A 16,388-nucleotide genomic window follows, 5' to 3' on the forward strand; every position below is an offset into this window, starting at 1 on the left:
GTAACCTTTATTTGTTTTTTTATACTGATTTATTAAGAAGTACTTAGTCTCTTCTACTCATATCTCTGTACAATCATGTGGCATCTGTGTGCATGTGACTTCTATGAACCACTAGTAATTAAATAAATAACGTTCCAATTGAATCACTGAAGCCAGACGTTGCGTGATTAGTCATACAATGTCTCCAAGCCAATGTAAAGCCATAGGTGAACTGCATTCTCATACTCAAAATACATCATGATGAAGGCATTGGCATGGAGCAATATGTTTAAGTCATGAGCTGAAAGACATTAGCGCTATAAAATGGTGAGGACCACACCTCTTCTTGTTTTACATGCTGTCCTGATCTGTGTACTGTTTCACTGGACTGATTCAATGGTTTTGTACATATCAGAGACGTGAGGACAAGGATTATGCTCCATCAAATTATGTCAAGAGTTTCGTCATTTTTTTAGACCCAGAATCCAGAAGACATCCTTTTCTGGACTTAACTTCAGTAACTTCTATTCCATGCAGAGATAGCTCGTATGTGGTCCATCTGGGTTAATCATGATATTTAAGGTTGGAGGAAAGGATAAAGGAATCTCTAGCTCAATAGTGCACTTGTCATGCCACTGGCTATTCATGTAAATGATATTTCCTGAGGCCTTACATATATGTTACTAGATCTAATAGACTGATAACGATCTCTGGAGCATCTGCACAGTACACCACAATAGGTGTCATGGCAACACATTGCCAATATCTGAAATTCATCTTTCGGGAAGGACAACACACAGTTGAGCAGAACCCTCTTCCCTTGCAAGACACATCATTCACAATACATATCCTAAATGAGGTTCTTTGAAACAATGTACCTCACTAAGTTCAGGAGAAGGTTGTCTGTTACACATAGAATGGTAAAACCTGTTGCATGCTAGAGTCCTGATCCAGCTCTGAAAGCGTTGCATAAACTGCAATTGTCAATTTATTTATACAGCTTAGGAGTGACCACCGTTAGCAAAAGTGTGCTCATGGAAGCGGAGAACGGTAATATGGTGATAGACAGATGAGAGGTCAACGTTCAGGAACGCCCGATCTGGCACCTTTTCAATAAGTCGGGAATTTACTGGGGCCACAAACAAATATAACCACTCCTGGCGTCATTGACCCCAGGAAGGGAGCTAACACCAACAGGAGGGCTGATCTACTGGAATCACAATTTGACTGATATCAAAAACAAAAAGAACATCCTGCTCCAGGATCCCCTTGCATTAGGGGTGTGATCAAGAATGTGGTGCACTCTTCTAAGCCACATCAGTGGACCATGCTCTTAGTCTCATTATACTTTCGGTGTTCATACTTTGAAACACCATCACAACTGTACAATACAAAGAATAAAAAAGCAATTAATTGCACATAGAACATGCGGCATGGTATCATGAAGTAGAACACCGTATTCAGCATTCAAGGACCCTATTAGAAATACGGAATGGCCTCTGCAAGGGGCAATAATTTGGCCAAATTCCACCAGCCTGTGAGGCAGAGACCTGCTGCTGACACACTGAAATAGGGGGTTCCTTCACTTGCACAGAAGTCGCTGTGGAAACGATGGAACCACTGGTTTCATTAGCATGTCCATACTACGGAAGGTGTTGCCACAGATAAATCAATATAGATCAAGCATTGGACCATCAAATCAGCAGAGGGATAGGCAGCATATTAAACACTCAAATGGTGATCTACATGCTGCAACCACCTCACCATGTGAAGCTTAGGAGGGATAAGAATGACTTCGCGGAAATAATAGGCACTCTCGTTGAAGGAATGGTCTTGTCCTCAATCAAAGCTAGAATGCCTCAGTCTGTTCCAGGACCCCTTGCACCCACGGCCTGAGTGGGGCTCAATGTCTCACAACGATCCTTGCATCATTCTTCAGACCACCCATTCACACCTTGACAAAGAGGGATGAGCCTGCCTCCCTATCAAGGTGCTCTAGGAATAGCGCTACTCGGGTGCCCATACATACAATTAGCACTTACACGGGCAGTATGTCAGAATAATGTTCCATGGTTTTATGTCAGAATAATGTTGACAAAAATATTGCCTGACATGAATATTGTGTCCTAAATATTGTTTACAAAAATATTGCTGCGTTGGTTGCAAATTTTATATGAACTCCAATAGGGCTAAATTATATTTGGCACACAATATTTTGTTCATACGATATATAGTCGATGCAGTCTGGTACTGTATACATCTAATATGGCCCTTTGAGGTGGCAGTCGAAGGGGCTGTTGCTCTGCACACACAACATGGCAGACCTTGTCTGTTAGTGCCTCTTATGTTTGTGAACAAGGTGTTTTTGACCAGGAATTTGTAGATATATCTATTTTGCTTTAATGCTCAATGACAGACTACAGGCTACTACAGTTCCCAGTATCTACAACTGGCTGGACTGAAACATATAATCAGAACTTTTCTGATGGTGTCTGTACATTTTTTAATTGAAGTTTTTTCTCTGCAGTGTTTCTATGACTGTACCACTACCCTACAGAAAAAAACTATTTTACCCTCTTACTTGCTTAGCATTGTTTTACACTTGTTTGCTTTCCAGTGTCCTTTTGATCCTGTTATTCAGATACCAGAGTCACTCTGGTCACAATTTGTCTTACAAGCGCAAAACCCACCCCATTTGAAAACATTGCTGAACACATGAATTTTTAAAGACTCATACATAATATATCATAAATGTAAGATGAATTATACGGTGCGCGAACTATAATATAAAGCTCCTCATCCATTTCTCAGAGACTATGAGATGTAATCGATAACCAAAACAGTATCTTGAGGACATTGCCAAGATTTATGCTCTCCTTGTCCAGAGTGACGTGTTCCGCTTACTGTATCCAGACGAGACAGACTATCGAGCCATCACTAGTCTAAATGATAAAGGGGGGTGTTTTTTCTGCCACTGCAATGTTTCAAGGTGACCAGTGTAGCGGCCCATGACGTCACTCGGCGGTGATGATACAAAATGCATTGAGGAAACTCACGTGACTTTGAAAATCGCTCCGAAGCTGCCTCATGCTCCTGTTCCTTTCCACCTCGGTCAGCAGATCCACCGACGAGAGGTCTAAGATTCGGGAATGGAGTTTCTGAGGGAAAAAAAGGAGAAAGAAATTGTTCTCGCGTGAAAATCCTTCCTATTCAATCTATTATTTTATTTGTGCTGATTTAAGGCATTTGTCCCTACAGTTGTACGGTATAAGAACGATTGCACCAGAAAGGAGGAAACAGAATGCCACATTCTTTCACCTTGAGTTGCAAGTGGATAAAGTGAGGATTTGTGGAGAGGCTATGTAGGAAAGGTGGTCATTAGCACGTAGTATGATGTATGGTGCTGTAGGCGATCCATATTTAATAGGTTACTGTCCATCGTTTGAGTAGAATTCATAATTTGTGGGGTTCACAAAAATCCTTAGGTGCCCTTATGGGTCTCTATACAAGGTGTAGGTGTCCATGTGGACTCCTCATGCTCTACAAACCATTTCTAAGATGTAAATGGGGTCAACTTGTGTAATAGCACATTACTTTCCCTTATTCTTCAAATAGTAAAATATATTTGCTGATGGTGAAATCCCTTCCTCTATATCGCATGAAAAACTAATTTTGATCTTTATCCCAGACCCATTAACTATGCAAATGGGGCAGAAATATACACTGAGAAGGTGTGTGACTAACTACAAAGCTTCAATTGTATTTGTGTTTACTGCATTCCCAACGACCCTCTCCCTCTACTAAGGGAACACTTATGTTTCAACTCCTAAACCAAAAGACACTGTAGCAAAACCCTGCATAGTGGCAGATTTTCTGTGGTAGTGAGTTACAATTTCAGAAATATTTATCTGCAGAACTGGATCCTTTGAAACTGGATGTGGAAGTTATGTCTACCATTGGCTTTATAGGCACAATTATGTTGAACAAAAAGAGCTCCAAAAACGGTTGTGACTCGGACCCAAGGTTAGGAAGTGGATAAGGGCCTATGCAAAACATTAACCAATTGAAAAAAGCACTGGCAAAACCAATAGGCCTCAGTTTAATTTGTCGCTGTATGTAGAGAGTTGTTCCGTTGTAGAGAAGTCCCTCATGCAGTTCAGTGCAAGCACTCGAGTGGAGGCTGATCGCTTTCAGCCTGCGGTTGAAAGAGGCAGACCTAAAGGTCACTCTACGCATATTGCAAGCAGTAGATTTGTCAGTTGTGCTCTTAAACCTAAAAGCTTTGGCAAAGCCAACAGATCTTGTGTACTAAAACTATTTGCTTTGTCAATATCTTTAACCCATGCTCAAAAGCAATGCGGTAACTGCACAGCATGGCTGAAAGTAAAAAAAAAAAAAGAACTATGACGTGGAGAGTTCTGGACTGTTCATAGCACTTTTTTTCTGGTAGGACGCGAGGCTTCTAGCAAACAAGCAACAATGCTGAAGGGGGCAGGCAACAATGAGGAAGGGGCCAAGCAACATCACAGAGAGGGGCAGAGAGTAGAGTGGAACGCAACATCACAGAGAGGGACAGGAGGGTGCAAGGGGACAAGCTGAGAGTTCGAAAAAAAAGTTGAATGACACGCCCTGCGCTGGCCGCACAGTGCTTTTTCTCTGATTGGACAGAAAGTCGGGAGGGGGTAAGCAACTATGCAGGATGGGAGGGTGCAAACAATTGGATGGGAGAGGGCAAGCAGTAGGTCTGGAGGGGGCAAGCAACATCATTGAAAGGGACAGGAGTGTGGAGGGGATAACCAACATCAAAGAGCGGGGGAAGGGAAAACCAAATCACAGACAGAGACGGGCGTATGGGAGGGGGCAAGCAACAATACAGAGAGGAATGGAAGGATGGCAGGTGGCAAGCAACAACATGGAAAGGGGCAGGAGGGAGCAAGGAACAACCCAGAGAGGGGTGGGAGGGGACAAGCAACATCACAGAGTGGAACAGGAGTGGAGAAGCAGCACAAAGAGAGGAACTGGGAGATGTTAAGGGGCAAGCAACATCACAGAAAGGAACGGAAGGGTGGTGTTCCAAGCAACAAAACAGAGATAGCGGCGAGAGGGGTAAGCAACAACACTGAGTGGATGAGAGGGGGCAAGCAACAACTTGGGATGGACGAGACAGGGCAAACAACAGTATGGGAGGGGGAAGTAATGGGATAGGAGGGGGCAAGTAATGGGGCAGGAGGGGGCAAGCAACATTACGGAACAGAACAGGAGGGTGGGAGGGGATAGGCAACATCATGGAGAGGGATGGGAAGGTAAAGCAACATCACAGAGAGGGGCGGGAGGATGGGAGGGGGTAAGCAAAATCATGGATATGATGGAAGAGTGGGTGGCGCAAGCAACAACGCAGAGGGAGCAAAAAGGTGAAAGCAACATCATAAAGAGGGTTGAGAAGGTGGAAGGGTGCAGGCAACAACAAGGAGAGTGGTGGGAGGGATTAAGCAACACAAATATATTGGAGGGATGGTTTTAGGGGGCAAGCAACATCGTGGAGAGGAATGGGAGAGGCCAAGCAACAACATGGAGAGGGGCAAGAGGGTGCAACCAACATCAAGGAGAGGGGTGAGAAGGTGGGAAGGGGCAAGCAACAAGGAGAGGGACTAGAGAATGGAAGCGGGAAGCAACATCATGGAGAGTGATGGGAAGCTGGGAGGGAGCAAGCAACTTCACAGAGAGGGGTTAGAGGGGTAGTAGTATCATGAATAATAATGATAATAATAATAATAATAACAAGCAATATCATGAAGAAGGACAGGAGGATAGGAGGGGCAAGAAGCATCACACAGAGAGACAGGTGGGTGGAGGGATACAAGCAACATCACGGAGAGAGATGGGAGGGGCCAGGCAACATTTTGGAGAGGAACAAGAGTGTGGAAGGGGACAAGCAAACTCACAGATAGGGTTGGAAGGGAACAGGCAACATTTTCGAGAGGGATGGGAGGGTTGGAAGGGAGACAAAAGCACCAGGGTTAAGAGACAGTGACACAGGATGTAGAAGCACATGAGTGAGGTCACCTGCAAACACATGCCCTCTTATGGAGTCGTTCCAGTAAAAGAAAAAAGTAGCAAAAAAGCGCAAGCAGTAAAAGGATACAGTACTTGGGCAATTCTCTGGGGAGGGTCAAAGAGATAAAAGAGGAAGTGATGACGACAGGCAGGTGCTTACAAGACAGAAGCAGGCAAATGAGAATGACAATTAGGGCCGGACTGGCCGTAGCGGGCAGTGAGCGTGTCCCTGGTGGGCCGCCTAGGTGGAGCCCGGTTTAGGGCCCCTGGAGGTCTGTTTTTGTTCCCAGGGCCGGCAATATCAGCCCCCTGTAACAAAATCGGCTGACACCGCCCTAGCAAACAGCTCAGCTGCACCTTTCCTCACCCCCAGGGGAGAAGGCCAAGCAATTTGCTAGGCACGGTTTCGGTTCCCAGTCTGGCCCTGATGACAATGAAGCCAACCAATGGTAAGCAATGAGTGGACTGTATACCCTGTAAGCTAACAAAATGTCTCTCAAGCAATTGCACATGTGCTGTCTCAGGTAAGACCTAAAAATGACACACACCTTTAAAAGCAAAAAGGGTGCCCTTTCCATTTTTTTAGGCCTATGTAAAAAATAATGTAGACAGTAACAGTAAGAATGACATTCTGAACAATGTAAATCATGGATTCAATGAGGTGACCAAGTGAGGGCAAGCGTAAAAAGTGTCATAAGGGCAGCATTTACAAAGAAATCGAAATGTTAACCTTGTTATACTTCGCAGACTCTATGACCAAAGTGAATGATTGTAAAGCTGACCCTAATTCGAAACAGCATTGATCTTGCACAGTCCTTTCTTGTGCTCACTTTAACTCAAAGTCATTAATGTCATCTGTTAGGAACAATTAATGTGAATGGAAAATAATTGCATTAGGGAGCTTGGGACTCAGAATTGTGTGAATTAATATTCGCATGCTGTTCAATTATACACGCAGCTCTTTATTTCAGTTTTGCTTGGAAGGTCTGCTAAACGGGTGCCATTTCCCCATATTAATCTGTCTTCTAATTACCAGGGCTTTTGGAGTGCATTAGGCCTGATCTGTTTAATTGCAAATACAATACAACTCATGACTTGTGTAAACAGCAGTGCTGTCTGACTGATAAGTTTAAGAAAGAGTTTGCACTTGTTATCTTGGTGTCTCGGATCACCTATCATTGCTTACATTTATATAGGTGTCAAAAGAGGAATGAAAATGAACTGAGTTGTGCCAAAGTCTGTGTTTGTGCTTGCAGCCGAAACTTTTATCAGTTTCCAGATGTTTGCCACCCAGCATCATTTTCATTCAGTGGTATCTCCTACTGCTTTGCAGCAGTGATAGAAAGGAAAAATAAAATGATAATAACTTGATGTTATCATCCTTTCATTTGACCCTGAGACTGCAGCATGGGGGCGGATGGGGCTGCTCTGTTCACACAGCAGGGCAGGGGGAGGGGTGCAGGGCAAACTGAAGTGAGCATGACGTTTTGGCCTGCCGTCTCGGGCCGGCCAAACAGTAATGCTCACCTACCATGTTCTCCACCCAGGCTGCATTACAGCCTGGTGGAGAACATGCCCAGGCCCCCAGTCCCCGTCTGAGTGCCAAACTCAGGCACTCAGACCAATCCCGATGCTGCAAGCTGCAATGCAGCATTGTGATTGGCGTAGGGGGGAGCCTCGGTGCTTCCTGTTCGGCAGACGTGGAAGAGAGACGAATTGGGACAGAGCGGCGAGGAGGTGAGTGTCTTTTTCTGTTTTTTGCACCCCACCTCACTACCCCAGATCCATGCCAGCCGCCACTGTTTTCATTGTAAACAAGAGGTGCCAAAACATACGTGATATCATGCACCCGATGTTTACCCTGATTTGGGAATTTTTTGGCAGTGATTCAAAAGATGGCCCTTCAAGCCCTCTGTACTCTTGTGGCCACTCACCTAAAATATGGAGTCTCCAGCCTGCTGACAAAAAGGCGACAGAGCAGAGGTCCTGGCTGAGATTACAAACTGCATGCATGCTGACTGAATGTGACACACTCAGTCTTAGTTCGGCCATGTGGTTGCCTTTGTTCTGGGTGTATATCATTCTGGCAAAACTGCCATGCAAGCTTGACTTGATAGTATTGTCCAGTACAGGACTTGTTGCAGTGTTTATTCTGTCAAAAACGTAAGTGCCAGGGCCCTTTCCAGAAGGCCACTGCAGCCTGCACAACCCATTGTCGCTATCACAGCTAACAATACCAATACCCACACAACTACTAATCATTGTTTCCCTACAAGTGTGTATATTGAATTACAAAACACGGTTTCAGTGACCATCTCAAAATCAGACAGACAGGGCCACCATGTGGTGGACTGTCAGTTTTGAGAAATAAGTGCTGGTGCCGAGCACTGGAAAACACCAGCTCATTTTAAGCCCTGATTTGTAGAAAACCATACAAACAATGCAGACAGCAAATAGAGATACTTGAACGAGCCACAGACAAATTACCATTTTAAAATATATAAAAAAAAACAGTATAGCAAAAATGTTGGGTTAACAGATTACAACAAAAAAAAATTATGAGGAAAAGAAAAGTGACAACACATGTCGGATTTTATATTCTACCAAGATATCATGGTCTGTATAGGAAGTTCCTAAAATCCATAAACTCTGGGCTGCAATTCAACCACTTGTGAGATGAATGAATAAATGTTTGCGAATACTCTGTACAGTGCATAGCTTCCCTCCAATGTGTCACGTTGCTGAGGACTGCGGAGCAAAGCACACTAAGCATTCACCACTTCAGGTACTGAAATAACAACAGCCACGTTTTTTTTTAGATTCTTATGAAAACAGTAATTCAGTGCCCATGATCCGAAGTTCGAGAGGTAGCTGATTCCAATTCTTAGCTGCCAGAAAGGAAAAAGAAAGACCCCCCCCCCTTCCTAATCCATTGTTACTTTTTCTGTACCGCATACTTCAATATAACTTATTTAACTTTAGTGCCTCGAAATCCAGACTTTTGACTTCTCATTTTCTTTGTATAGTACACTATTAGAAAATAGTTAGTGTCCCTCTTAAATTTGCAACTGTTATGCTCATAAATTGCTTTTAGTATTGGTGCTTTCTCAACAATCAAAAAATGTCAGTGGCCATCTCAATCATATCTTAAACTACTACAACAGATTTTACGCCTTGGCCCCAGAAAATATGTAGGACAGCACTGAGTAACCATTGTCACGCCGACAAGTAGTCGATTGTTTGAGGGGGGTTGCTTTTGTGTGACTCTTAAAGCCACAATAACGACGTAGGCATTTTGAGCAAAGGGAGACCTCTGAAACAATAATGAAAGATGTTTATCTGGTTGAATAACCAATGACAATACATATATGGCAGGCCGATGGATTATAATTTCCAATCCTGCCCGCATTGTTTTATGAATGATATAACCTATGTAGGAAATTACAATTTACAGACATAATAATCTTGGACATTACATCTAATAATCTGATAGAAACAGATGAGAAATTGATTGCACAATGTTCCCTTCCATTTGGAAATTACATGTTCACTTATAAATGAACAGGGTCATTCTAATTTCACATCACTTGATTGAATATTGTTATACGTAGATTGATCCACAAATGATGTTGATGGCAAATGAAGTTACTCAAGCGTAGACTTGATACAATCTGATCACAGTGATTCAATACTTGTAAATGCAGGCCTTGGATGAAATGTAGACTCAATGTAACACATATTCATGGTTTCATTAGTTTACCATATTTACTATGGCAGAGGTGACTAATATACACAAGCGCTGAAGCCATGTCAGATTTTCAGGAAAATTATTGATTATGTAAATTATTTTTCTCTAAATAAATTTACATAAATGTGTATATTATTAGGGTAGCCTACCAAGGTGACATGGCTGCATCCCTTGTTCAACAACGCTGAACATACGAACACGAGGCTTTTCCAATGTTACAGTCATTATCCTGAGTTGATTGTCCACCTTTAAAAGAAGATGCTGACAAGCTAATGTATAGAAACACCCCAAAAATAGATGCTGTTTATCTGGCAGGAGCACTGAATGATGACACCTTTATGGTACCAGATTACTAAAATACCGTGCAGTAGTAAAGCTACAGTCGATATGGAGCCCAATCACCATTATTAGTCTTCCTACGAGTATTTCTCCATCTAATGCTTGCCATTACGTATGCCAAATATATACATTAAACCATTTGTGGAGATCATAAAAATATCACAATCACAACTTAGGCCCAGATTTGGATGGTGGTCAGAAAGCCTCCGACCTGCGGTTGGAGGCTTTCCAACCACATCTTCGATTTCAATTCTGACTGCTGTATTACGAATACGGCGGTCGGAATTGAAACTTCCCGGTCATTCTGGCTGGCTTCCGACGACCTCAAGGAGCCTGTAGGCCAGTAGGAACCGGCACTTAATCCCTTAAAGACAAAGTTTCTGCCGTCGGGGTACAAAGTCTGTTTCTCATAGGCTTTTCATGACAGGCTTTCCAACATGAAAAGCCTGTTAGAAAGTGACTTTGGGGGGCCCTAACAGGGCCCCCTTGCAACAGCGGCCTACGGTTGCGGACATATGGTGCCCCCTTGTCAATCCCTGCACCGAGTGGCAGGATCCATGTGGATCATTAAGAAGAAAACACTGGAGTCACTGCTGCTACAAATCATGCTCCAGTGTACAGGCAAATCATCTTGTGGAGGCACAATATTGCAGATGAACACTTATCTCGTTGAAAAGATTTAGAAAATCTAAGGCATTTTAGAAACAACGTTGGGGCCAGTGCAAAGATGTCAACAATGCAGAACCATAAAATACAAAACTAAGAAACGTGCAGTATTATTGTACTATTCAGTGTTATCCTTTATATAGAGCTTAATATCCCTGATGAGTGGTGAAGGGCTCTGATTTGCATCAGGTGCCTGGACGCCCTTTTGGACTACATGCTTGTTAAGGGTGTTGTTTGTCGTGTGGCTTGTATGACAAGTGGGGAGAGTGAGGTGAGTGGGTTTGGTGCACCTACTCTAAACACAGTGAACCAGCCAATGCATGTTAAACATGAAGTGCTGCTGAGTGTGAAAATGACGAAGCCTTGAAGCATTGAATGAACGATTTTGCCGTGGTCTGTATCACAAAGTAGCACCTTAAATCGTTCTGGATAAGTGGGTCCACAAATAATATACGATAGCGTATACCAGGAGTAAAAGAGACCCTACTGTTAAGTCGTCATCGGCGATTGTAGGATTTCACCCAGGAGCGACAGATGGCCAGCTTTGGAGGCACTGTCACACAACCAGAGAATACTAAAAAGAGCAGAGCAATAGGGGAGCACCCAATAACTTATAAACATTGGCAATCCCAATAGGTCTGGCTTTAAACGAATGCTGCATGGTAATGTGAAGCATTAGCAGTAAATAGCATAGAATCATGTTGGTGAAGCTTAAATGGCAAGGTGATAGTTGCACTGTCAAGCCAGACCTAAAACTCCATGTAGGTTTATGACCGCCCTCCTCCCATCTGTGCTGCTGCTAGAAAAAACAACATAAATTATCTAGTTATCTAAGACACATTAATAGCATTACAGGGTGTGTGACTGTAAAAATTCATCCTCAGGCAGCTGGATAAATAAAATGCTCACAACTGTGTGGGGGGGCAAGCCCTTTTTATGTGAATTTTGTGAAAGCGCACAACTTCTGTCAAATCAAAAGCGTACTCCTGTCTCCCAACATGTGGGCAGGGCCAAATCCCCTCTCTAGTGATAGCCACATAATTGTCTAGCGGCAGCTCACACTGTCAAGCCAGAGGATGAGGAGTCCACTGGGAGCCGCGGGGAGCAACTCATGGGAAAGGGCATTACACATTAAGTTGACATTTATATATAGGCTCTAAAATTGCCCAGGAAAGGTGCTAACCTGACTCCTTGGTGTGGATGATGTTAAGTGAAGTCACGAGAGAGTGTAATTATTGATTCTATGGAAGGCTATGGACAAAGTTGTGGGAGAATGTGGAACATGGAAGTATAGATCAGTAGTAGACAGGGCAGGGGTTCAGGCCTCAGCTATAAGACATAACAGGCCTAAATGTGACAAACACTCAACTTTTCTGAGGCTAACCTGGATACTCAGGTTAGATGCCCTGTGAAAGGATGCTAAAAAGACTCAGGCAACGGAAGGGTGGAGCAACCAAGTGGTGCCACAGTCCAGAGGGTAAAGCATAGGTGTTCATAGATGCGAAGCAAGGACAAGAAAGAAAAGTTCAGGACATAGTGTTGGGTTTGAGCGACAAGACTGGAGGGAGACAATAGTGAGCAGAAAAGTGGTTAGTTAAACGTAAGACACTATAAAGTGGCCAGCGCTGGCCGTATCAAGGCACGCTTTTTCCGGTTCTGTCTGTTGGGTGATGGGAGAAGAACTAGGCACTGGGTGAATGAGTCGAGAGAAGAATTCCAGACAGGGAGGGTAGGCAGAGAAGAAACAGGGATAGGGGTGTTGGGGTGAAGAAAAAACTGGGGCGGGTGGGTGGATGGATAAAAAAACAGATGAAGTGTGGGAGGAAAGGATAGAAGCAAAATGGACAGAGGGTGTAAGGGATAAAAGCAAATGTATGGAGGACCATTCAAGGACAGAGGGCAGCAGGGAGGAATAAAAGCAACACAGACGGAGAGTGGGAGGGATAAAACAAATAGTACCTTAATGACAGCATGAGCAGTGGATGGACACTAAAATAACTAAATGAGTCTGTGCTTGGTCCGTGTGCCACAGAAAGGAAGGAAGGTGACACCTAGGAAGCACTGTCCATTTGGAAGGCAGCAAAGAAGAGTTACAATGATGTCAGTGAATGGAAAAAACATAAGCTGCCTCCGAGATCGTTATTCAACACAAAAGTCTCACAAGTGACAGCGAACGTGCTAGCACATGCTCACGCCGACAAGACCTAAAAATGAGGCGTTTGAGTGATGGGAGCAGCATAAGATTGGCTATAATGATCTGCAATGTTGGGTTTGTAGATCTGTGGGTGGCAGGTGAAACATGTCCTGCTCTGATGCCAGAGTGTTGCAGAGCATAAACAAAGACAACTGTATCATAAGGGGGCTAGTTTAAATCATAAAATGTGCGTGTCCAGAAAAGATGCATAATTTAAACTAGGACTAACTCCTCAGACATGGACGCCATAATTATAATTGCACCGGATGCAATCTTTATCACCAATTACAAGTTACTCTGTTCAAATGCATAATAACATCTGGATTTTAGGACGAAAATACTCATATCCAGTATTTACGGGTCCCTTTACCTATTATATTTCAGTGGGGTTCCCCTGCTAAAATGTAATGGTGCAACACTCAGGGGGATTTCCTTTTCGCACCCAGTAATTTGGGGTGTGTTGTAAACTCTTGTGATTGCTACACCCGCACAAACAGGTACTTGTGCGGAGGGGCACAAAAATCCTGAGACCCTGGAGTGAGGAAATCGTACAAAATTAAACGTTTGAAGAGTTATAGCTTTTCTTTCCTTTTGGCCACCAACCCTTTCCTAAATACATTTTAAGCAACTAAGAGTGCATAAGCAAACATTTTAAAAAAATTAATCAAGAACGGGCGATGCTGATATACAGTTTTTGGGATTAAAAAAACGAATCTAAAACTGAGATCTATTTAGTTCACCTTGGGTAGGGCAGCAGTTTGTGTTTTGTATATATAATGCACACAATGTAGGGTTCCAGGCAGAGCCTACTAAGGATGGACACTGGAATTATGCGATTGTGTGGCCGTGAGGTTTTTGGCACAATTATAGGTTTGCCGCATTTGACACATAATCAAGCAGCTGCTGCATAATCTGCAGATTACGATAAAAAAGTTACTGGAAAATCTGTGACACGTTTTTTGCAAAGCTTGACTGGTCATCTTTTTTGTTGCCTATTGCTATACATGTATGGTAAACTGGTACTAATGAGGCGCAATCAATGTCCAGACTGTGTTAAGAAGGGTAAAAATGGCAAAATAATGAAGTAATACCATCACAAAATGTGGCGCAATATGCCGCATAATGCCATTTATTGACGCATAATTTGCTAAACTCTGTTGCATATTTTTTCCCTCCCCTTTCACACAATTCCAGTGGCCCACTCGTAAGCACTATGTATCGGGTATTGTTGCCTATACTGCTTGCGTATGTTGTGCAAATAGAGCACAATAATGTGCATTAGTTTCTGAACTGTGCATAGTGCACGACCACCTTCATGCTGCAGGGTTATAGTATGCCCATTTAATATATTCTTTATGTACTGCTTCATGTAGTGTACAGAAGGCTACAAAAAGGCTATATACATTTTGTTTAGAGATCTCTGAGACAGGTTGCAGTTTATACAGTGGCGGCTCCTCCAATAAGGCGGAGGAACGTCACCCCACTTCTCAAAAGGATAATTAAACTGATAATAGCGTATCGTTGTTATTTTATTTTTCCTATTGTAGTCAGCAGCTCTGTTTCATGCTGGGGGGGTGGGGGGGCCTGGCCAGAGCAGGGAAGAGTGGTGGCACTCTATAAGTGCGCATGACTGTTTGGCCGGCCGTCTTGGCCCGGCCAAACAGTCATGCACACTTTGAATGTTCCTCCCCAGGCTGTAATGCACAGCCTGGTGGGGAACATGCACCGGCCTTCTGTCCCCATGTGAGCGCCGAACCACAGCGCTCAGACCAATCACAACGCTGATTGGCTTAGGGGAGCCTGGGTGCTTCCTGCTGCCGGGCCTGGAGACAGGAAGAAGGAATATGAAGAAGAAAGAGGAGAGGCAGTGGCCGGCCATTCAAAGGTAAGGGCTTTTTTTTTGGTTTGTTTCCTTCCTCCCTCCTCCCAGCCCACCACTAGGCCCGGACTGGCCGTAGCGGGCACCGGGCAATCGCACGGGTGGGGGCCGATTTTAGGACCCAGGGGGGCGATTTTGTTACAGGGCCGTTTATGCAGCATAGCTGCAAAATCGGCCCTGTAACAAAATCGGATGAAACCGGTCCTGGCAAAGAGGTGGCGGCACCGCCAACCCCCGGGGGGGCGCCGAGGACTTTGCCAGGGCCGGTTTTGGTTCCCAGTCCGACCCTGCCACCCCCCTCCCCTCTGGAGCAGCCTCTACTGAGTTTATACCCTGTTGAGTTTAAAGAGGACACTCACAGTACGTTTCCTATATTTAGAGTGCACAATGTATGGCCACAGGAGTTAACAAATGGAAGGCACAGTGCCAGGCCACTCCTCGTTACACACCCACAGGTCTTATCAAGGACATGGCCTGCGTGAAGAACAACCAGGGCTTGGCAGCAGTCCATGCCCCTTCACAGCTAGGAAAGAGCAGGGCCAGAGACCATGTATTCTGTGAACCCCATACAAGTATGTGTGCGCATCAACAGTATATTATTTCAAAGCATTAAATTCATTGAAAACATGTATGTACAATTTCTTTCTTATACCCACCAAAGTCATCTAACAATAAAACATATTATTTATTAATAATGGCAGAGTTTTAAAAAATATAAGGGAATAACGTTCCAAGACCATTATCGATGTTGGCACTCTTGTTGTAACAAAAGTGGAATATGATATACATTTTAATTAGTCATTCTGCTGGGTTCAATTTCGTTTTTTTAGTTGTTCTGCATATGATGGCTAAGTAGCCTTACTTTTAAGTGAGTTTGTTTTGATCGTGCACAATGTACTGAAAGTCTAAGCGAACGCTCAACAAAGGCTGCAGAATTACGTATTTAATGATACTTTGAATACAATCAGCTTTTCTGATTTATTACATTTCCATGTTGTACAGTTCAGCTGGGAGACTCAGGAAAATTAGTATGCCTTATATGCTGTTTCTTCAGATTTGCATAATTGTTTCCCTGTAGCTTTATCCCAGGAGTTGTTTTTATGCGATGAAAGCTAACCCCAGAACAAGAAATATTTATAGTCCAATGGAGAAGCGATCAGTGCCGGTTAACTATGGTCCAAACATCACCCATACACTATAAACCAGTGCTTCCCAAACTGTGGGTCGCGCCACACTGGTGAGTCGTGAGCTGAATCTTAGTGAGTTACGAAAATCAGAACAATAAACAAAGATGCCTTAAAATTATGTTTTTAACTTGTCACATTTAGGGTGCTTCAAAGACATCGATCAAATGTCCGGCTGCTTTATTCTTTTAACATGGGGATTGGTCTTTACTTTTCTTTCTGTGACTGCAAAATGAGAGGAGTTTTTGGAAAGTGACTCATGTGTCAATGTAGGATGTTATTTTTCGAAATACACAACAAAATTAGCTACCTGTAAATGAACTGAATGCATCCAGAAGTTAGCAA

At 43.5% G+C, this 16,388-nt stretch overlaps 1 protein-coding gene across 3 annotated transcripts in view; it reads right to left on the minus strand.

The window, feature by feature from the left end:
* The window catches only part of NCKAP5 (NCK associated protein 5), a 768,214-nt gene that overhangs the window by 111,875 nt on the left and 639,951 nt on the right, over positions 1-16,388 (minus strand). For all 3 annotated transcript variants that reach the window (XM_078682016.1, XM_078682017.1, XM_078682018.1), the window contains exon 9: positions 3,036-3,137. In XM_078682016.1, the coding sequence (XP_078538142.1) occupies positions 3,036-3,137 (102 nt within the window). The remainder of the gene's footprint in view (positions 1-3,035; positions 3,138-16,388) is intronic.

Source organism: Lissotriton helveticus, chromosome 3_1, assembly GCF_964261635.1.
Source record: "Lissotriton helveticus chromosome 3_1, aLisHel1.1, whole genome shotgun sequence".
NCBI classification, from domain to species: Eukaryota; Metazoa; Chordata; class Amphibia; order Caudata; family Salamandridae; genus Lissotriton; species Lissotriton helveticus.